Here is a 25,339-nt window from a genome sequence, read left to right as displayed (position 1 = left end):
CCGATTATCTTCTTGAGGTTGGAGTACGTCATAGTACTCTCCTAACCCTCAGTAAACCTATCATCTAACTAGCTAAAGTGGTAGACAGCCTCTAGGCATTCCTAGTTAAATCGTTTGCTATTGAATCTCGCGCCACTGATTCTCTGATAGTTACCGTCGTTTGCACCAGTCATATGGAGACTTTGCGAGATGAAAGATTGATGCCAGAGTTAGAATATCTATAGAGCAGCAATTTGAACTCATTTAAATGGTTAACTATTTAGATGGTTATCTATTCAGTTCAAGAGGGTTGTTACCAATGGTAGACCGATGAGTTTGAAAATTGAATGCGTATTAATTATGAACAATAACAATCAGATATAATTTAATCAAAGTTAAAAGAACGATTAAAATTATTATTACGTATATATTTGTTGTATTTATATAATAAATAGTTTTATATTACCATGATATATTAAAATGTACGATATATTTTTGCTATATACATATATGTATACTATACAAAATTATGTAAAACAACAGTTGTGAATAATCTTGTTATTCACTATCAAAAGTGTATGTATATACTTATACACGTAAATTAAAGTTAAAACGTACAAATAAAATTATTTTTTATAGTAACTAAACAATTTTTAAAAATCAATTTACAATTAAAGTTAAGTTCATAGAAACATTTTACGTAATAATTGGCCAATAAACTTCGTACAATTTTTCTATACGTACTATTTTATTCATAAGAGCGTAAAAATACAGACGTAATATGTATAGTGTTACCACGCACACATTATGTATTATAATATTACAATAATTTTTATAATCATTTACCTAAAAATTATAAAATATACTTTTATAATTGTAATTTTCCATCTAATATACACACACACACACACACACACAATAGAAATAAAACTTAGAAATAAAAATACAATTAGAGATAAAACTACTAATATTTATAAGAAATATATTATACGATTTATTCTTAATATAAATTGTAATTTTTATGTATTATTACTTATATAATTTTTCATATTTTTACACTCTAAAATAGCCCACCTATTATATTTTCAAATTTATTTTATATTATATATTCTTTTTATAGAATTTATCTTCAATATCTTGTAATATATTAAACTTTCTTTGATCTTCATAGTTGAATTTACCTTTTAACCCTCTATAGTCCTGTATAACTTTGAAGTCATATACTAATATATTGATATTTTGTTGATTTAATCAAATGAAAGGAAAATAAATTCGACTATAGTTGTCAATTCTTACAGATTACGGTATAAATCAACAGATTACGGCTAGCATAAATGATCCTTTAATATTTTTGTAAAAAATAAAAAATTATTGAAATTACTGAATTCCATTATTAATTTGTATTTAGAGGTTGATATTTGTTGATTTTACATTACATAAATTTTTTTATAGCCATAAAAATAATTCGGGCTATAAAGGGTTAATGAAGGTTGCTTTAGTTTAGTCGTTTCAAAATTAGATAGTACAGCGATTATATGAAGAAGAAATGAATGGATCATTATCAAGAACTCGATAATTGCTTATTCTCGTAATTTGATTGCCTGTTATTACTTAAAGATTAAGCATGACTGGAATCTGTATACAACATTGTTTCGAGTTTGTAAAGAACAGAGATAGGATTACCGTAACTGTCAAAAGTTTTCCCTGAAACCACAACTTTAGCAAGAGAGAATCTTCCATATTGTAGTACATAGAAAATACTTCGGAAAATAAGCGCTTCCGTTCCTCACAAATTTATTGATTAATTCGAACCAGTTGATAATTTCATAAATAGTTTATAAGTTTTGTTCACATAATTAATATTATATAAAGCATTTTTAGAATATACCTTATTATATATAAAATGATGGTATTAAAATATTTTTTATGTTAAGAGTTTAACTCTGTGTATTTATCTGTTGCTGTAAAATTCTTAGAAATTACAAATTATATTTCTCTTATGTCATATCTCATACAGCACATAATATTAAGAGTTCTAAAAACATTCAGAGAACTTCCTTGTATCTTAAAACATTCTAAGACATCCCTTGGATAAAGTGTGCTATAAGAAATACTATAACAAAGCTATAATATTGAATTTTCTGTATTTATAGCGACGTTTCTTGAAACATTCTTATATATATATTTATGTTTTAGTTTAGTGAATCATACATATTTGGAAGTCCAGTGGACGGGTGTCGATTCAATATATAAACATGTCGAAATTCGTATCTAGATATCGAACTCAGCATTCGTTTCCTACAAAATATCGCGACATATTTCGACGTTCTTACGTTTCTCTATATCGTATTCGAGATGTCCTTTTCATGTAATATCTTATGACACGGCATGAGTAAATATTGATCTTCCATTAGTTCTACCCTACACAACAGCAGAAGTGTCTACTCGCTAGAGCAAGCCCATTTCCTAATTACGAACTTGTATACGGGATTCTATTAAGCAATTTACGACGAACGTGAGCCAGTACATTGTCCGTTGCTCAAAAGTACCTGTCATCCTTTATGAAATGAATTATATTAATTAACTTTCTTGTTTTAAGACGTAAAACTCGTAAAAATCTTCATAAAGTAAATTTTGTAAATATAAAATTGATAACTTTCATACAATATTTTTAAGTTATCTTTTTTAGATACGAAAATAATTATAATATCTCTTTTTACGTACAAAAAGTAATAATATATTTTTTACATACATCATTACTGAACATTTTGCTTGAATAAAATTCTAATTGCTTTTGTGATTTTAAAAAATTGTAATTTCAAATTTGAGAAACTTTTGCGACTTTTTGCAAAAGATTAGATAGCAAAGTTGGAATTAATTTACGATTGAGTTCCCGCATAATATAATTGTAAAGTGAATGGTTTATTCCCTCGAATAAATTAACTCTTTAAATTGAGATGTTTTCCATCTTTATAGAAGCAAACAAACCAAAGTAAGCGGAATTCTGGAATTCTAGCGGAATAGTACATATTTAATTATTCTTTCGTTGGGTATGATAATGTGAGAGAATGTCACCATAAATCGTGCTTATTCTTTTAAGCATGTCGAAATCGCGCACGTTAATGAGATCATGGCCGATTGAAGATTGGATGAGGGCACGGTTTCTAGGTAGAAGTGAGATCTAAATAATCTCTTACGGTTGTAAAATTCCCGCAACCATACACTAGCAAAAAATCCGGTGCTGCTCTTTTGAAAAGAGATCAGAGTTCGTTAAAGAAGTGCGCTCGGTTGTTCTCGTTATCACGTCGTAACGAGATAGAGGACCAACAATCGTGCGCGTCGTTTCCCCTCTTTCAATTAATCCCACGATATCTTACGCCCCCTCTCGGTGCCCATCCTGCACACTGGCTGCGAATTTCAATCGGCGATAATGGAGCTTGGGTCTCACCGAGAGAGAATGCTAAAGCTGTTCTATTGTTTTAAATGGATTCGTTGTGACGCCAATCTGCGAACGAGGTTTGCACTTCTAGAAAATTAAAGACGAATATAAATTTCGGTAGGTAGATATTTTTCCATAAAAGTGTGGTAGCAATTCTGCTTTTGAAAATCGCTTCAGTTTCTATCGCGTTTATTGAAAGTCGTTTGCAAACATCAATAATGGAGTATTATGTTTTTAGTATTGGAAGGATCTTTGCACGAAAGAAAATAAATGATATTTTTATTTTTATTATATTTTATTACTCTTTTATTTCAAACTTTGTTACATATTACTTTATTTTTTATTATATATTACTTTAATACACATTATTACTTTATTTCAATTTAGTACAAAAAATTTAAGAAGTATGATAAAATAAAAAGACAGTGTTAATTTTTTTAATAGATTTATTTTATAATAACACACGCGCACACACACACACACACACACAGTAGGTTATTTTAAAAAAACTTCCATTTTCAGAGCTGGCACCACTCGCCTTCAGTTTATGATTTCCGCTTGTCTTCACGGATATTGAAAGACAATTTCTGACATAGCAAACACGAGATCGTGAGATTGACATAAATAAATTTTACTCGATCGAAGCAATTCTTCGTCGTTTTCTTGGTATTCACAGAGACCGATGTCGTATAGCCTCAGCTTCGTACATTTTGCGAACTGCAGTCAAAGTTGCATAGAAGTTAGCGGTAAACGACTGAAGTTACAGACGACACTTCGTTAAGATCGATCGGAAAGTTCGGTCGTGACGCCAAGTTAACCTGTTGGTTCGCAGTTATACATCTGGGAGCTTTTCTTCACGACCGCTGGTCCTTCTTCTATTCTTCTTATTCTGCTTTTCCACCAGTCTTGTTACCTGTAACCTCCAATTCGTCGTCGCTTTTCGCGAGTCCAATTTAAACCGTGCCGACGACAGCACCTTTTTCCACCTGACTGCCACTTTTTCTACTTTTCCGACGAAGAAACATAACAAGTTTTCGTAAAGGAAACTTACATCGTTTCTCATTAACTGTCTAACAAAAAACATACATCTATTATTCGTGTTATTTACTTATAAACTTTTTGGTTTGTGATGTTTTTGTTATGTCGAAGACTTATGAGAGAGAGAGAGAGAGAGAGAGAGAGAGAGAGAGAGAGAGAGAGAGAGAGAGAGAAAGGATTATAATTGATAAATTTAAAAATAATCATATTTTTATTATAAATTTATATATAATGATTTCGATTTATCGAAATTATTAGAAAAAAAATTAAAGTTTATAAAATAAAAGTAACATCTACTCGTATAATAGCTTTTATTTATTCACAATCAGTACTATCTCAATTTGTGACGTCAGAAGCGAGAAAATACATACTAATAATTTTACAAATTATATTTGAATAAATTTTATTAAATAAATATTTTCCAATAAAACATTTATAATTGATAGAATAGACTCGTAAAATATATCGAAAATTAACTTCTTGTGAGAGAAATTCAATCATATTAATTTTTGTAATATATATTACCTATTGATTCGGCATTTCGTCATAACTGTAAACACGTAACTTATTTTGTTTTTAATTATACCATAATCCATTTTCAGATGTATGGTTGTTTATTAACGAAATAAAAGGAAAGTTTTAATATATTTCACAAAAATTTTTTTACTTATTTTCTCGTTTTTGACGTCAATCTGAAATAGTAGTGGTGAGAGAATAAAAATCTCAAAGTGTTCTTTCCTAAGCCTAAGCAATTAATGAAGAATGAATTTGACAACATTGTTTTAAATTTGAATAAAGAAGTATGAATTTTGTAATGTATTATAACATAATATATTTCATATTTTTACGATATAATTTATAACGGCATTTTATATAAATATATATATATATATTAAAATCATTTTTTTTTTAAACTAAATACTATAATTATACCGTTTATATCAGAGAAATAATTTAGTAGTCTAATGTCATGCAGAAAATTACAACTATGCTGTTTCGTATTTACATTAGCATACACAACATTAACAGTTTAGGAGTGAGCGAACTCTTTAAGTATAACGACCACTATCTATATAATGTTTCATACAAAGTTAGTTTCTGGCTTTAATAGAATGCATCGTTTCGAAGAACGGTAGCAAATCCTTTATATATAATGCAATCTTTTCTTATTGCTGATATGGTTACTCCGGTACTTGTCCGAGGGTGGAACGGAGCAAGGAGCAAAGAGAACGATAGCCAAGGAGAAAAAAATTGTCGCTTCAAGCTCGAAGTAGAGGAAGCATTTCCATGACGTCGAAGGGTTGGGTAGAGGGTAAGAGTCGTGGCTGAGTTCCAAAGTGGGGCAGCAAATCAAGTTATCAACCACTCAGGAGGTAAGGGGCCATCAAAGAACCGTTTAATGCGATCGCGCGTAAATCAGGTCCAGGCGAGGCTGCTTGCCGTCTCCGTGTTTCGTTGAACAGCGAAATACTCTAAGACCGGGAGTGCCATCGTGTCGGTGCATCAGAGGCCATTAATTGCGGTCACACGGTGCGCGCTTGTCCTTGAACACGAGGCGACATTAACGATCGTCCGGAGAACCTATCCCTGACCGCTAATTAACGCCACCGAAATCATCGTCTGATAAAATTGCCGCACGATTAATTCAACTTTTCACAGTGTGTGTTTTACAAGATGATGAATTTTGTAAAATGCGTTATGAAATATCGGTTCCTTTATTTTGAGTAAAAGCTTTATACTTATACATATAGCTTTTTTGAGCCAAAATACTTGAAAATTATATTAAAAAACTTAAAATAATTAAATTATAATATTATTAGAGACAATTAGCCATAATTCTGAAGAGAATAATATTACTACTTATATGTATATTTTATTATAACACTGAGAAGAAACTCTAAACATATACGTAAATATAGATATAGAAGATAAATATTTAAGATAAACTAAAATCAAAATACAATCATTACTTCAATATTGTGTAAGCCTATTTAAATGATGTTAATAATTTATAAGAACAGCTTTTAGTTGTTTAACTCACACTGCTATTAACATACATTATAGAAACTATTTAATCTCTTTTTCAAGTCACATTTCTCAGCAAAATTCTGGCAAAGCGTTTAAAATTGAGGATTTAAATGTAGATAGCGATTAAGATAGGTAAAGCCGGTATTAAGCAGAGTTAAACTTTAAACGAAGTTCCTAGAATTCACGGTAGCTAAATTTAATCTGCGGTTAAGTCAAAAGTCTTCGAGCATAAGGAATCCTGCAAATAATGGTTTTACGGATAAAACATTTCGGTAAATCAAATCTCATAAAATTTTACAAAGTTTATATAAAGTATGTACATACTTATATAAATTTTTTTACGCTAAAAGACAGGCTTGATGTTATGCATTAAATTTTTCGCAGATAAAACGAAATTTGCGATGCATTCGAGCAGTGAAAATGTTAAAAGAGTACACACCACAGCTTAAATAAACTTTCGATCTTTCGATAGCGACGAGAGAAACCATCTAGAATAATCTCGGTGGAAAAAGCAATTAAACTAAAGTTTGTCCCAACTACGAATCCATCGTGCTGATAGACGCGTTTCACCTTGGTTCGTATCTATCGGGGATTGTCGGCAAACAGAGAGAACGGGATTTGCCGTAGCTGCGGGCTAGTTAGTTTCTTCTCGGAAACCGATCATTCCCTCGTTCCTCATCCAGCCCTTCGGACACTGCCGTACCGTTTGGCCATTGTACTTGCTGACCGATCAACGTGACGCGTTGCCTCACGCTTCGACCTCTATGAATCACTGCGAAAACGGATATCACCTCATGCAGGAATGCGAACGTACGGTTTGGCAAACAGTCGTGCATATGTGTGTGCGCTCACAGTGGATGGACAGTGTTCAACTGTGCGTTGGCCCATATTCAACCTCGATCTGGTTTGAATCATCGGTGGTTGTGATAATAAATCGCGTTATTGAGATAAGGGGTGTCTTCCAGGAAATACCGGAAATAACGTCGAGATAAATAAATCTCGCATTTTGAATACGCAGCTTGAGAATTATCGTTATAACGCGCCTACCTACTTATTAATGTTTTGGCGTGGATAGGCAATCGTAGCATTCGACAGTTGTTACATGAAGTATAATATTATGCTTTTCTGGAAAGATGTGTGTATGTGTGTGTGCAGTATTTTCAATAATCTATCGACTGTTCATCCATTTCTTGTTTATTGGATATTAATATGTATAATATTTTATATAATAGAATCTAATACCTTATACATTCATTATAGAGAGCGCGTACGAAGCATAAAATATCCATAAATTACTATAACGGAAAAAGTATTAAAAACTTAATTTATTTTGTTGGAAAAATACTTAAAAAAGTACATCCATTACATAAAATGACACTTGCAACAAAATCATTTTCAGAAATAAATAGAAACAAATTGCTACTACTCGCAAAAGCTGAATTATTATTTCTTTTGTCTTGCTCAATTAATTGAAGTGCACTTTTAAAAGAAGCTTTTTAAAGAAAATTATTTTAGGAACACAAAGCAATTTTTCAAGTTTCGTATATCTAACTTTAATATCTATTTTGTTTTCTTGTTTTTATATTTTAACATTACACACGCACGCGCGCGTGTTGTGTGTGTATGAACAATTTTTCAGCATTTCATGTGCAAGACTAGAAAAATAGGCAAAAAAATTTGAATTACTAATTTTTTTTTCTTCTAACTTTATTTTAACGTATAAAATGTGTATATTTGTATAAGGTTTTCAAACAATGTGCACAATGTTCGTGTAAGTTATTGATTGACTGTGAATACTAAACTAAGTTGTGTATGAACTATATGAATATTTCATATATTGTAAATTATGAAGTAACAGAGAACGCAATATTTCCTATAAATCTTGAGAAGCATCAGAATGCTAAAGCTTTGATATTAGTTTTATTTCGTAAACTACAAAGGTAAATCTATGACATTTTTTACATTATTCAATTTTTCACATAACTCAAATATTTTCGTTTATAACTCCAGGTGAATTGATCGACCCTACATTGCACTATTCTGCATTGAGAAATCAATATACATGGCAATATAGCATATGCAAAAAAAATTTATATTTAACTCTGCGCAGACCACGTAATTTTTCACTGCCTGAATCATTGAATTCGGTCTTGTTTTTCGAAAGGTTTTAGAACTCTAAAAAATCTGAAAAAGAATTCTGGCATACTCTTTCAACATTGAAAAACACGATTGTATAGTTGTGTATGATCCAAAACATTTATTATTATTTTTTATATGTTCAAATTTAAAACAAATAATTCAAAGTTAAAAAATCGTCTAAGTCTTTAAATCCTTACGAAGTCTGCGCAGGGTTAATAAAAAAAACTTTATTATTCTCTTATACAATTTGTACGAAGACTTTTTTAATCTTTTTTTTTAAGTACGATGTCTTAATGTAATTTTGAACGTAATCTGAAATTAAGCTTTAGATATCGAAACACATTTATTTAATAAAACTGTTTCTTAAAAAATAAACCCTAAACTAAGATTAATAATAAGTTATAGAAATATAAGTGTCTCTCTAAAACAAGTCTTTAAAATACTTAGATATTTTGTTATCAGCTATTATTATTTAGGCAATGTGATTTTATCCCAATTTAACACTGCATTGACGAAGATTGTGTCAAATTAATCTACGACACATTTCTTCTGTTTTATAAAATCCGAACACATCAGCACCGAGCATTCGTTTTTTTCTTTCGGCTTTCGCTGCTCACCTTTAAACTCTCCCCTAACGAAAAATCCGCGTGTGCATTACCTCACACAGTATTGCACTGCAATAAACATCCAGTCTAGTCGAGGAAACATGGTATGGGGATGCACCATTTTCCAGGAGTTCCTGGAACAGAGCGGTTAAGCTTGTGCAACTTCCGGCAACCATGCGAGACTCACCCTTATTCAGTGAAGCTCTATGGAAAATTCGATAGCCTCCCGAAGGGAGGCGTCGATCGTTACTACGAGGACCACGTACCCTGGCTGCCATTAGGAAAAAAAAGGAATGTTCGCAGGGAGCCACTCTTTATTTTTTTACGATGCCGTATTTTATTTTAAACGTAAAACTATTTATTTGCTTTATTGAGTGCCTTACAGAGAGGGAGCTACCCACGATCTGTGCGATGCTTTGATTGTTTCTTTTTTATAATATAAGTAAAGCTATTAAATCCTGACGAAAATTTTTAATTTGTTTATTTAAAACAGTAATTGAATTTGAAAAAGTGGAATGTTCGTAATGTCGGAAGTAGATTGGTAAATTTGAAATAGTCTTTATAATTATTTCCTGCAGAACTCAATAATGATCTTTATCTTGTTGCTCAATTATCTTTTTTTATGCACTTTTATATCATTCATATAAAATCGTATCAACGATATCATCCAATTACACAAATTGCGGGAAAAATTATGTTCTTCGCAATCGCATGCTTCTTTAACGACGTACGTGAAACCAATGCAATCGCATTGCGATATTTTTCCGGTTCGATCCAATTTTCTTGGCATTAATTGCGGGGTGTATTGCGAGATCGTTCTTCGGTATTGCGGAGGTTACCCATTAAGACGCCACCGAAAATTTGATGGCTTCGCCAAAGAGAGAAAGAGAAACACGAAAGTACCGCTCATTATCAAGAGAAACCCATGCAGTTATGATAAAGTAGAATAATTCAGAGATGGAGACGACCTGCGGCTGGAGGTCTTATATATATGAACACAAAGATACGCACTCACACACAAATTGAAGCACTCGGTGCAGATACGCTACAGTAAACTGCGACAGCATGAAGCGGATATGTATGTTGCTTTACCGTCAGGATTTCACCAGCGAGAGTGAGGAGCTTCCTGTTTGACAGAAATTGTTCCGTTTTCGCAGAAACGCTCGAGTCACTAGAACGATGACTTCGCGATATGAGACTTCGCATTGCTCTGTGCCGAGTTCGGACTAGATATTATCAAGCGAAATGAAATTCAGTGGGTTACGGCTTAGGTCGACATAACGATGTCCCAGTCTGACGACGGAAACGTAATAGTGCAATCATAAGAGATGAGCTATTGAACACTACATTGTAAAAGGTTTCTCTCCGCATATCGTCGTTATCTTATAATCGGTGTTCTGATCGTTTAATTGTTTTCATTATCTTCTAGAAAAAAAATGATGAGATTAATCTAAGAGAATTACCAATTTATAACAGGGATTTATGATGATAAAAAATTTGTAAATGTAATAACGATTATTTTTTAAAAAATAGTGTCTAATTAAATACAAACTATAAAATATTAAAGATTTGGAGTGTTTTGTGATACTTTGAACTGATATACTCAACTTTGCTGAAATATAAAACTGAAAAATTTGATTTACATCTTTATATACAGGCGTTAAATAAATAAACAAATAAGATTTAATTTAAAATATGTTATATTTATAATTAAGATGTATTTACACATCGTATTGTTAATATTTTTTAAATTACTTAATAAAGAGCAAATATACGCTATTCTTTATAAATTATCTCTACTGCACAAAGGCATAATTCCATTGTAATTCCATAATTTTCTTCGCGATAAATAAACGTTATAGTTAAAATACATTTATTTTTTTTTTAAAGTAGCCAAATCCTCGGAAGAAAGTTCGTTAAGACTTTTTACTCCAAAAGCACTAGTGATCGTCTATCTTTCCGTTTTTCTTTTCTTACTAGTTTGGAGTGCATGTCTTTGCCAAAGGAAGTCCAGAGGAAGGCCCTATCCAGTCGTCATTCGAATGCAGCGCGCGTAAGCAAGAACATCCGGTTGCAAAGACGTGCGGCGATTTCTGCGGCATCCGTAATCGACGCTATATTTCCAGCACGATCTCAACGTGGCGATTTTTCTCCTCAAAATCGAGTTTTACACGAGAAAGTGAAATTATTGTTGTTACGCGATGCTCTTGGCGAATAGTCACGCGATGCGTGAGCTTTTCAAAGAAACAGGCCAAATGTTCATTCATAGGAAAAGTTTGGTGCTGTAACTGCTGTAATCAGCGTTCGTCAATCATACATGAGACAGAACAGCGAATGTTATTTCTGCATTGACGATTTATGTTCTAACATATTGTTAATATTTTTTAAAGCTTTATACTTAAGTTAATATTAGGAAATTAATGAAAACATTTTAATACATACTTCAATAACTTTCATATTTATTACTTTTTTCTTTATTGTACAGTTATAATTTATATATATATATATATACAAAAATATTTATTTTTTTTTAATAAAATGAAATATTATGGAATGGATATGTTTTGAACTGACTGAATTATAAATTATTACATTACATAAATCGTAATGATCCATATTTATTCTGCCACTAATGACGCATCTGAAAAATTGGCATTGTATCATTTCTCCGGAAATTCTTTAAATATTTGTAATTCTAATAAAAGTTGCTTGGCAAAGACAAACATATTTGCGCAATGAATTTCTAGAATAAATTTTTGAGCGAATAAGTCATGAAATTTTTTTGGTCATAAAAAATTATTTAATTTATGTTTCTGCAATATCTTATTTACAACAACGATGTTTATAAATAGAATAATATATCGTACTTTTAATTTGATATCAGGTGATCTAACAGAGATAAAACATTTGTCATGTTTTTATGTGATACAGTTTCATCATTATAGCAGCATTCAAATCTAGTTCCTTTATTTTTCCCAAAGCAAACGGTCAAAGTATATTTAATAAACGTCCAAATCTAAAAAAGTAAAAAATGTAATTAACATACAAATTGAAAAATAAAAGTTTAAAATTTGATATGATTTTAAATTGTTTTTTTAAATTAATAAATATTGTAAAACCATTTACAAGAGTTTATAGCATTTATTTGATTTCTTTTTACTAATTTAAAATACTGTTATTACTTATTAATATTTAATATTAATAATGTCTGTTTACGCGTTTTTATATACCATAATCATTTTGAAAAACGCTTTTTAAGTATGCATATAGCTTGAATTACTATTTAAATTTTAATGCTTTTATTTGACATATTGTTATTTATTTTACTTAAACCTAGATTACCTAGAAGGTTTTTCTATAACGGCGTTCTTGTCGCAATCTTGACATCTAAAATAGACGGACTATTTTTGAGAACGCATTGAAAACTATTCATATCCAAGAATAAATATATCGACAATCTCTATATGGTTGAGAGTGTCAATGTCTCCTTGATCACACATTGATGCATTATTTGTGATACATATAAATTATAAAAAAACCAGATTGATCAGTTTATGATTCAAAACAATGGCAAAAAGTTTCATTTAAAAATATTTGTCATAACAAATAGAATATTAATAATTTGAGATGTAAGTAGGATAAAGTTCAAACATTAAATTAACCTTCATAAAGTTTGTACATTAAGTAAAAAGTTTCTTATCTTTGCATGGATGCAGTAAACATTCAGTAATCGTGGTTTCAATAACGTGTAGACACGTATAAAGGCATGTTACTTGGATAATAGGATGGTTCTGTGGTTGCCCAGGGTGATGTCTAAATGCACATAGTCAAATGAACTGGTGGTCCATATACTGACGACTCACACGATTGTGCCGACAAACACACGGATGTGTAGCGGGAAACCGGGACATCTAACTAGAGCCGGAAGATAGAGCGTATCCTAACGATCGGTCTCGCCTGAATAATTCTCGGATAAGTTTCGTACGTGCAGGGAAAGTGAAGCCGTATTTGCATCCCTACGGTCTCATTATAGATCGTATCGCGTAAGTAGAAATTTACTGGAAATAATGGTGACACGTTTTGCCTCCGCGATTTTCTGAGAATAATGTCTTTTTGTCGTGGTGCACATGTTTGTGGTAATAGGTAATGTTAAACTATTAATATGGTTTAATGAAAAAATAAAACGTATAAATAATGAAAAATAAAATATGTAAAGAGTATAAAAAATAATAATTTGCGTATAAAAATTAAATAAACTTATTTTTAAAAAATTAATGATATAGGTATTTGTTTGTCACGATGGATTATTTAATGTACATCTCTCTATATATAAAAACTTTATTTATTTATGTGACTACGATACATATGACGGAAACTGTGTTACTAGCGTTCCTTTTGACATAAGTATTATACATATTATACGAAAAAATGCTTTGTAAACGCTACCACAGCAGCGTTAATGTGGTAACCAACAAGAAAACAATGTTACTTCGTGTCACAGTTCCTGACGAACAATTTGGCTCTGAGCCAGACTGACTTCCGAGACTAACGATATTGGAATATTTGTCGACTGTAAACCATCTGACCATAAAAGACATTCTTGCTGTGAAATGTTTTTAGGAGTAAAGATAAAAATATGTTCCATATACCGTTCTATTTATATTTTCGAAAAAGAACTAAAGCAAAATAAGATTACTATAATTGAAACGATATGCTGTCATTACGTATAATGATATTATAAATTACGTAGGATAATATAATATCAGAGCATATGCTCGTGCGGGCTTTCAAATATCAAATTGTACGCATAATTATTGGCTCATTGAGTTGCGAAATATCGCGGCATCTGTATATTGATCGCGGTCATCGGTTAACCGAAATCGTAGTTAAAGTAAATATATATATATATTCATCATTACAATTATTATCATTTTAAATTAGTAAAATGGAATAAATGCTTGTTTTCACTGTGCATTAAATACTTTGAAGTTAAAGTACTATATTACTCCGAATGCTACATAATGCCCAAAACTAAAACTACTTTTTTTGTTTAAACTTTTTTATTTTGTATCAATTTATTTATTATTATCACATAATTATTAAGATAAATTATGGCAAAAATTTTATTTCTTTTAATATTTTTTTAATAAAAAGTAACACATATTTTTCGTTGCAATAATATAATGTCTTGTATTATATATTCATATATGTTAGTAGAGAAAAATCGTTGCTTTTTATAAATAAGTTAGAGAAAATAAATCTTTTGTCATCATTTATCTTACAATTAGTAATTAATCCTAATAATCAATAATTATTAGATACTACTCTGGATAATAACAAATAGATAGCAAAAATAGCAAAAAATTTACATTTATAGGAAAAAATTTTAATTAATTAATATATATATTAATTTTTAATATAAATAATTACATATTTTTACATATGTGTATTGTATATATAGAGTAAATCAGGGCTAAGTCGGCACTATTTTTTCTTTTACAATTTTTAATAATAAAATGAAGATTTTTAACTAAACAAATAATATCGTTAAAAAAAATAATCTTTCACTATATAAAATTGGTCCAGGCAATTTTAGTCCACGTTGCTTTGTTTTATTGGTATAAAGAAAATATGATATAAAAAATCTTCAAATGTCAAATCGCAAAATTGTCGAGGTAAAATCAGCGCCCTATGTGCAAGCTAGAATTAAAATACAAGTATCTATATTATGTTCCTCTTGAAAAATAAAGATATTTTATTTACTTATTTTGAAGAAATACAATTTAAAAAAGTGTAATTAAATTTGAAAAAGTGATAGCCAAAGAAAATTACAGAAGTGTCAATTTTCTTCCAATATCGAAAGCAATTTAAACACGTGAAAACTACATCGAATGTGAGTACATATTTGCAGTGAGCTATACGCTTGCATGAGATGCATTTTTTGTTGTTTTGTATCGAGTATACATTTCCAGATCGCACACAACGCAGGTCGTTACTGTCATCGGAGATGTTCAACGAGAATAATAAAACCGAACCGTTTTACTGTAATGAAGAAAAAGCGATGCATTTGTAATAAAAAAAAAAACGAAAGTCGCCAGGGCAAAGTCAGCATAGTGCCGATTTTGCCTCGGTGCTTTTATACCGATTCGTTCATTGCTCCGAGCGTTCGTTTTGCATAAACATATAAACAATCCACAAAAATGATGAAATCGACAACGGATTTGTACTCAATATATTTAACTTAGGATCGCGTACCTGAATAATTGTAGAAGTGTTAAAATGTATACAAAAGAAAATTTTCTTTGTGTCAGAAAAATTACTTTCAAATGTATGTAATTATATATTATAAAATATATATACATTTATCATTTTAAAAATTGCAATGTTGCTAATAACTTAACCAAACTCCGTTACCAACATTGCTACATAAAGTCACGTTCTCTGTGAGGATCCTCCTAATATCAATGACTAGTCCATACAGTTTCTACTTTTCATGACTTAAGGCTGTGTGCCAACTTCACCCCGGTCTCCCATATATGTAAAATTGACAAGTATTTATATAAAAGAAGCGTTTTACTAAACAATGTTATGCCATTGAACGTGTAAAGTTTACATTTGCTAGTTTGATGTTTGACACTTCTCTATCACAACTCTATCATCATCCCATGAGGCAAGTTTGTTTCCTTCCCTCTTTGCTTTTCGCATCTCTTTACAATATACTCACTAACAGTGCATCTCTGGCTTCTTTTGTTTCAGCTGACAAAGGTATGCTACTGAAGCTCGATTTTCGAGACGAGTTCAAGCTCGAAGACAGCCCGGATTGCCGTTTCGATTTCCTAGAGGTACGTGACGGTCAGTACGGTTACTCTAATCTTCTCGGCAACTTCTGCGGCACGAATTTTCCTCCCGAGATCACATCGAAAACGCGATACCTCTGGCTGCGATTCCACAGCGATGAGAATATTGAAGGCAAGGGATTTAAGGCTGTGTGGAGCACAATACCAAGACCGACCTATCGTAAGTCTCAGTCACAAAATATATATTTCTTGATAAATGTGTTTTAATCTCTTTTTCTGAACTAATTTTGATTATATAAAATATAATTATTATAAATACAAATTAATAATTTCCAAATCTTCAAATAAAGCATAAACAAGCATACAAATAAAGACCTAATAAAAATCTGGACATGAGAAAGCTATTTTTGATTGATTAACTATATTTTAACCTGAGAGAGAGAGAGAGAGAGAAATAGTAAGAAAAAGATAGAGCAAAATGAAAAAGAGAAAGAAATAATAAATGCGTGTATTTTTTGTCTTGCATGATTTTGTTAAAATTACTAATCTGCATATACAAAACTGAAACTCATATCCAGACTCTTATTATAGAGGACAAATAAATAATACAAATAAACTTTACAAATAAATAATACAATGTCGCGGGGTTTATTAGCAAAAAAAGATTATTTTAATAAATATATATATAATCTATTTTATCTTTATTTATAATATTTATAAAATGCTGACAAATTTTTCTAGAAAAATTGATTATTTACACAATTTTCTCGAATTGCAAATTTTATTGATACCTTTCTTCCTTCGGCATGCGACAGAAATTTATCTCCGATTCTCCTTAACATTGATCTACTGCTAGCTAAATCTTCTCCTGGGATGTAAGATATATTCTTTCGCCGCGTAATCATAGATTAAACCGATCAATAACGAGATCGTATCCTAGCTTTTCCGTTTTTCATACTTATTTCCATGATTCTCACGTATTTGACAAGAGAGAACTTGTTGCTGAAATAGTTAATCCGACATAATGATAATGGAAACTAATTTATCGTCTATTATTCTAATGATTAATAATGATTTAATCGACGGTACGAAAACATAGTTGATTCACTTTATCTTAAAAACTATATATATAATATTATTCATGATAAACGCTAAAGTAAAAGTCTAGAAATAACGAGAAAAAAGATTTTTAAACAAAAGTTATAATCAATACATTTTTAACAAATATAGAGAATATGAAAAAAAGAGAAAGAGTACAACATAAAAAATATTATTTTAATATTATAGTTAGAACTATATATTCTTAATTGATAAAATTATACACTGAACGGATATAATTTTTTTCTATAATATAACATGATGTTCTAAATGCTCGAAGAAAATTGAGATAACGTGACGGGCACGTTATTAATAATTCTGGATCATATACTCCAATCGTGAATAATCGAGAATTTTCGTCGGATATCATTGTTCAGAAAATCACGAGACACGAGAGAAATAGATAATTCACGGCAGTAAGCGACATGCAGCCGCAAGCGAGGTCAAAATTAATTCATAGTCAGCTAGTAGGAGAACAAGAGACTGCAATGTGAATTTCCAGCGAACGACCACTGGCTTCTGGCTTTAACCGTGCGATCTTTAAACCGATGTATAAAGTGAGCAGTAGAGATAGATGCGAGATCAAACATTGAAAATTTTATTTCGCTGCGTGGTTGATTAACTCATTCATTGAAGTTTCAATATTGGAACATCCGGTACCGTGGATGTTGTTTGTTTAATATTGTTAGGGTATGTTCTTATTAATATACATTTTTAATTAAATTTTTAATTAAAAGGAGAATTGTTGAAATACTTCAGCTACACTAAAAACTAAAACACTTTATTTTTCATGTTTTATGAACTTCTAGATGTTAATAATTAAAAAAGGGAAAAAAAGCGACAATGATTTAAATATAAAAACATATTTTTTAGTAATTATACTATGGGACAAAATTGGATCATTTTTTGCTACATAATTGCGAATAGTCATTGCCGATTTTTACTTGCTGAACATGAATCTATTGGCAAAAGTTATCATAATTTTGAAAAAATGTCAAAGAGGCAAAAAATAACAATTTTAAGTATTTTTAAGATGTGACATTGGCAGTCAGATTTTTTGCATAATTTCATTAATACATCAAAGTATCAACTTTTATCTTTAAAATGCATTTTGAATTATTTTGATTTTTTGAGTTATAACAATTTGAATAATTTTGAGCAATGACTATTCATACTTGTATTGCAAAATGGTGGTCTTAGTGCAATTTTCTAAATAATAACCGTTATAAAATATTTTTTAATAATTGTTACATTGTGCAATATTTTTTTTACGTTAAATGAATTTATCTAGAATTCTAGAAGAAATAACATATCAACAAAATCTTCCATATTTTTATATTCTTTAATATCTGATTACTTTAAAATACTTTATTCGTCTGACATTAATCCTTAATTTTTATTTTTATAATTATATAAATGATTTTCTTCTATTTATTTATAACAGTTATTTATATTTGATATAAGTTGATTATTTTTTTGTCACACTATAAAATCTATAGCGTTAAATTTAACTCAATGTCGCTAATTGCTCCCACTAAATATGTCGTTGTTTTATATTAAAACATTAATTTGATTCAATATAGAGTCAAATTGACACTGTATAGTGTCAAATATAACCATTGTTTTATTATAAAGCAACAATGTAATTGAATACGAGCAGTGGCGATTAACACTAGTTATGTCTAATCATGATTAGAGGAGAGAGTACAATTGTCATACCATAATTATCGTATCTACTAGCCTAGCATTTTCATTTATTATTTATAAATAAGAAACTATTTAAAAACTTCAATACGGCGCATAAATTAATCCAGAGTGATTAAATAAACATACTAGATCTCTTATTACTTCGCATATGAATATATTATTACTTTTTGTATAATCCATATAGAAATTTTGTAAAATGCTGAAATATAGAATAATATGAAAGTCATATGAAGTGACAGCATAATTTTAATTACATATCGTTATTTAATGAAACGCAATAAGCTTTTAAATTTTACATTTATTAATTATAATAATAATGCTAAATAAATTTTTATTGTATAAGTTGAATATTATAGTGGTAATAAAATGAATAGATAAATATACATATATACAAGTTTCAAATACACGAGCATTGATGTGCGAGCCTAGGGAAAGTATAGAACTGTAATAGGTATGATTCACAGCGGGCATACCACCGGAACCAGAACCGTGCATATTTAATGTGACGGGTAAGCAGGTGATAATTCATAGCGACCTCGTCAAAGACAGGAAGGTTCAGGCCGAGAAAGAGGGATTCCCGTTGGATTGCATGTGGATCATTCAAGTGAAAGAAGGATGGAAGGTAAAAGAATTTCTTCTTCTATATTAGTATATGTCGTTGAATTACTGAGATATATATATGATATCATTGTTGAAAATTTAATATCGATGAGTTAAAGCACAGTATAAAACGTTTCTCTTAATATTTCCTTACCATTATATAACGTTACGGTACTTATTTGATTCAAGTGTATTTTACTACAGCATTCAATCGATACGAATGTTTGTTATTGGCCTACAGCAACATGATTTCAAACGTCGTTCCGCTTAAAGTAACACATTTCTGAATGATTTACAATAGCTCTTTGCTGTCGTAGCGTAGAAATAACGGAGTGGTTTTATGCAAATACTTTATCTGCGATACGTCCGCGTTACACAATTTACATAGCGGCTGATAACGGCATCTGCTTCTACATAGAAGAATTTTTTAGTTTCCAAAACTTTATTATTAAAATTGTTAATGAAGCTAATATATTTTCCTAACTATGTACAAAATTATTCATTTTTTCTCAAAACGCGCGACAAAACCCGAGGTGACGAAGAGTTACGTTCTCACGTGTATTTCTTACAAGCCACAATATTTTCAAAAAGTTTCAGCAATGTCGTAATATGGAGTTCGCTGTTATTACGTTCGAGGAATTCTATACACGTAGTTACTTCTCGCATTCTAGTGACTTTGATGCGTTTTCTTTTTGTCGTTTATTTATTGATTTTGTCTCGTGTGCACAATTTCACGGTTTTAATATAGATAACGAAATTTCTACGCGATCGCAAAATAGGATGTCATTTAACCCTCTAGAATTAACTTTAAAATCTGTAATACAATTAATAGCTATCTGTAAAATTTATTTGATTTATGTTAATAAAAAAAATATTAATTAATTTCAAGAGACCAAAATAACATTACAAAACAATGAATACTAAGTATATTTTAATATGGTAATAAAAATTTCCAGATGTAACATAAAAAAAACTTGAATTACTTAACATTTTTGACAAAAGAGGTTTATAATTGAGTAAATCCAATAATAACTCATCAGTTGCGGAGAATTAATTGCATTATGAGAATTTTTCAAACTCAATTTCGGCTGTACAAGAGCAGCGAACCGATGCAACGTGCATGCATTTAGGAAAATGAAAACACATGAAATTTTCAGATTCTGCTGGTTCTAGACAATTTCAGTCTGCAGCATCCAAATGAGTGCGAGGCCAACTTTGTAGACATATTCCCAGAAAAAACGGACATAGTCTCAAGGACGAAGAAATTTTGCGGCAGTATTGCTGACACCATTGTCGTTTCGAAGAATATCGCCCACTTCAGGTTCTATGCAGAGCCAAAGGCTCTCAACAGCACCTTCGAGGCAGTGGTAACTGCAGTTAGAGATAGGGATGAAAAATGTGAGTTTATGCTAATTTTGTAATAACAAATATATGTATTTAAATCAAATGCCTTTTTTTTAAATGATGTACTTCAAACAAGAGTAGATAGACTTGCCATTAAAGATCAATATTAACATCATCATAACGTGCATAGATAAATGTTATTCAAAATGTATTATAATGAAGTATACGATCAATATGCGAAATTATGGTGCTGGTGTTGTAACCGATTAATATCCCTATACGTCTAATATGTCTCTCTACTGTGTACTTTTATATCGCAGTGTTATTCGATAGATTTTATTAATGTAGATATATACATTTTACATGTATCATTAAAATAGAATTATACAAGTTTACGTGAGATTTGTGAGTCACAGATAGAATTTAAATTTCAAATAACGTAACGATATAAGCATATCATCTATGAATAATATATGTGAATATATTAGGTTTAATGAAGGTTTAATAAAGTATGAATTTACATCATGCCTTATAATTATTCATTATCAAAAGATAATATTCTCTAACTAATTACTAATTAATACTAATTATCCAATTTTATAGAAAATCATTTGTATGCATAAATAATTTTGTGACAATAAAATAAATTATGAGCTAATTTCTGTTTTAATAATTATTTACAAATATAAAATAAGTATTTAAATATTTTTATAAATTATTTACAAAAACAAATTTATCAAATAAAGAATGATAAATATAACTATTAATAAAAAATGTATAATTTTTTTTAGAAAAAAATTTAAATACTCTAAAAATTACGGTCAGTGTTCTTGAAATATGTTTTATCATATAACCGATATTTCTGACAGTTTTCAACAATGAAATAGTATAACGTCAATTTGCTTTTGGCAGTTCAAACTACACAACTGAGCTATCGTTGCGGTTGCGATAACAACGCAGAAATTTTCTACATGGCAAAAATATCTGCTACAATTTCACAAAATTTTTTCCCCATGTGTGTGTCCAATTTATATACTATATAGATTTTTATTTTATTGTTTTCTGAATTGCGCAATCAGCAACGCAGTTGTCGCCGCAACTTCTGTTTCGAGTTAACGAGTCATACCGTTAATCTCCGCAGATAAAAATCGCTTAAAAATATTTTAAACATGGCTCCGTTTTTTTTTTGTTGTCAATAATAATTGATAGCTAACTATTTCCAAATCAATACAAAATTTTTTAGAATAAAGTACAGTTAAATAAGATATTAATTAAAATCAATATACGTTTACTGTACATTTTAATAAGATATTGTATTTTAATTTCAATTTACGTCTTTAAAATAAATTCTCGCTTTTAAAATAAGTGCTTTATGCACCAATCGACATATTTCTAAAAGGGCAAGCAGAATTGGATTATTAGAAGGCAAAGGCTTACATTTTCGTGTTTTTGCCTATAATTATATGTCTTATTCAATAAGCATCTTACATTTAGCGAGGAGTTGGGGATAATCGTTTGAGTAAAGGAATCAAATTTCAAATTAATAGCAGCGCACTTGTCTGAATGTTAAATGAGGTGGCCCGCAGAATCGCAGTTACGTGTACGGAATTCACACGGGTTCTAGTATGGCATGAGAAGAATTTCCGGTTTTCTACACCTGCCGCCAACGCGGAACTAATATCTTGCTCGCGACTATACTCCAACACATAGCCATCGAAGGATAAGACCTTAGGCACAATTTTCCATTCCTATATGCGAATTAAAAGCCGACTATCACGATTATTTCACGGAAGCACGTTTTATTGGTGGAATTATTTAATCTCGCTATAAATTTGCTGAAAATTTTACATATCTCACGTATATTAACATTGGATTTGTATTATATATATAAGTAGAAATTATACATTTATATTGTACTGTGTGTAATAAAGATTGATTTTAAATATGATTAAAAAATTTAACGTTTAACGCGCATGCGTAAACAGAATTAATCAAGTAAATAAGTAGAAGAAAATTTTAGGATTTCGATACATTCTGTATACATTCAACATTTTTTCACTGATTCTATAACATTCGCGGTTTTTCTTTTTTATTTTGCAGCATGTAGGGACGACGAGTACGATTGCGAGGACGCAACGTGCATTGCTGCAGAATTGGAGTGCAATGACAAGATTAACTGCCGTTTCAAGTGGGACGAAGAGGAAGAAAAGTGCAAAGTGAGTTTTAGCTTTGTCAAATTCAATAGATCCGTTCCATGGCCTAACGAAACGCTGTCCAATTCCCGAATTTCGACCATTTCCGGCACGTCCACGAGTCGCATCCTCCCGTGCATACTGTTCGTTTGCCCTTTACTCTTTTCCATAGATTTTCACCGCTTGCTCTACAGATTTTCATCTTCTCACAAATTGTAAACTGCGAAAGTTAAATCGCGTGAAACAGTGCAAGCTCACAGAGTGTGAGATTAATTTAGACTGCGAAGTATAAAGGTAACTTATGGTATTTCTGACATTTCAAATTAAGAGTTACGAAGTCCTGAAAATGATATTAATGTAAGCTACCAAAGACAAATTTTAAGCAAGAGAAGTCTGTGTTTCAAATGTTAATGTTATTACCGTTGAGAATATAAATGAAAGAGTTTAATACATAATCTTACAGTGTCGCGCTATTTGCACCTCCAAATAATGTTATCACTTGCTACGATCCAGTAACATCTTTTGTTAGCCCGCTAAAACCATTCGCGTGTATCCTTGTTTTGTACCACGAAGGTGTACCCAATATTACAGTGCAGCAAGAACGATACGTCGCGTCGTCTTAATTGCTCTCCGAGCTTCCACTTTACTTGCTCCTGATCTTCCAGGTTAATTAATTTATTCGAGGGAAGTTTTATGGCCCCCTCTAGTTTAACTGGCTGGGCGAACAAGGCATCTCAGAACTCGTAATCTTGGAGCAGCAATTTGCTTCTTCTAATTGCGAGCAAAATCAGTTTTATAGGCCGCTTTTGTCTTTTTACGTGAATCTATTCTCTTTGCTTTCTAAGTGACTTTTTCATTTTTATCGTTGTTATTTATTAAATGTTATTGACATTTAATTTCCATCTTAACTAATTATTGTTTGTTAAGTAAAAAAATCATAAAGATATTTTATTTAAGAAATATTATTATTATTATTATTAAGATAATCAAGGATGATAAATGACGTATTACTTGCATTACCGTTATTTATTTATAATAATGATTTGGTAATGACAATTTTTCATGACAGTAGCGATAACATTATATAACGATTTACTTTTTTTAACGAGAAATATGTAATATAGTAACGAGTTATTTTCAAAAGTTGTTGTTTCAACCTTGATGTTATCGTTAGCATCACAAAAAATAGTAATGTCATACCAAATTACTATTATAAAAAGTAACGATAACAAGTAATATAGCTTACTTAATTATCATCCCTAAACGCAACAAAGAAAACATAAGGCTCTTTAATTTTTAAAACAAAAGATGAGGATAGCAATAAAAAGATAATAATGAGTTACGAAATAAAATTAATAAGTTAATTTATTTTGTGAGAAAATGGGAAAGTAACGAAAAACTTTGGATTTTACTTAGTCTTCAATTAAATGTTAACAAGTTCGATTTATAATTACATTAAATACAGCATTTCTAAAATTGTCATTTTTATTTATTTGACGTAGTAATACATTAAAAAAGAAACTATAACCTGATTCTCGAGATGATCTATATGAAGTGATTGTAGAAGGAATAATTACCTTCATGGTGCAAATGGCAGTCTCTTTAGAACACGGTGAACAGTTCATGAACTAACGATAAACGTTGAGAGTACTTCGTCTCGAGAACTTTGTAGTCTTTTAGCTGGGATTATCTACGGCTTTCGGAAAGTTCATTTCGTAACGCCTAACTTGGGTTTCAGGATATGAAACCCAAAACCTTGTGACGCGTTGATGGAACGTAATCATTTGACGATCTTTTATATATACTTTCGTATCTCCTTTCTAATTCACAATAGAAAAAGCTATAAAAAAACATTCGGCAGTCATAAACATAATGATTCAGTGATAACTTCAAAGTAGTTTTATTTGACGCTATTAAATAAAATTGAGTTTTTAAGAGAAACATTAACCTTTTGTAAACCGGCGACCCCATTTAGAGTCATTCCTTTTCATTTTATAAACTACTTGCTCGACTTTTATAAAACTTAGGATGCGTTTACTTTTGCGCTTATAGCGTTTGTAAGTATCATCCTTGTTTAATATTTAGTAGATAACAAAAATGAAATGATACTTACAGCATGTGAGTGTAAAAAGCGAGCGCACCCTTAGTTTATGAGATAATTTAGTAATTAATGCTTTATTCGAATATGAGGTCAAAGCATAACAAAAATTTGAAATAGTAGACCAATATGATAGTGGAATTTCTAAAAAATAATTTTATAATTATAAAACTCTGCAGTTTTAGATTGTTTTTAATTGCGAAAAGTAACATCAAGTTTCAAGTTTTGATTATAAGTCTTGTGTCACTAGATCTTGCATAGCGATTACTGTCTTT

At 30.4% G+C, this 25,339-nt stretch overlaps 1 protein-coding gene across 1 annotated transcript in view; it reads left to right on the top strand.

Annotated features, from left to right (window-relative positions):
* The window catches only part of Neto (Neuropilin and tolloid-like), an 80,514-nt gene that overhangs the window by 35,744 nt on the left and 19,431 nt on the right, over nt 1-25,339 (top strand). The window contains exons 4-7 of the mRNA XM_018546311.1: nt 15,985-16,245; nt 19,295-19,452; nt 20,588-20,828; nt 22,875-22,990. Coding sequence (XP_018401813.1) covers nt 15,985-16,245; nt 19,295-19,452; nt 20,588-20,828; nt 22,875-22,990 — 776 coding nt within the window. The remainder of the gene's footprint in view (nt 1-15,984; nt 16,246-19,294; nt 19,453-20,587; nt 20,829-22,874; nt 22,991-25,339) is intronic.

Source organism: Cyphomyrmex costatus, unplaced genomic scaffold (assembly GCF_001594065.2).
Source record: "Cyphomyrmex costatus isolate MS0001 unplaced genomic scaffold, Ccosl1.0 scaffold538, whole genome shotgun sequence".
Taxonomy (NCBI): Eukaryota; Metazoa; Arthropoda; class Insecta; order Hymenoptera; family Formicidae; genus Cyphomyrmex; species Cyphomyrmex costatus.
Note: the sequence above shows the minus strand (reverse complement) of the source record. Positions and strands in the feature narration are given on the sequence as shown.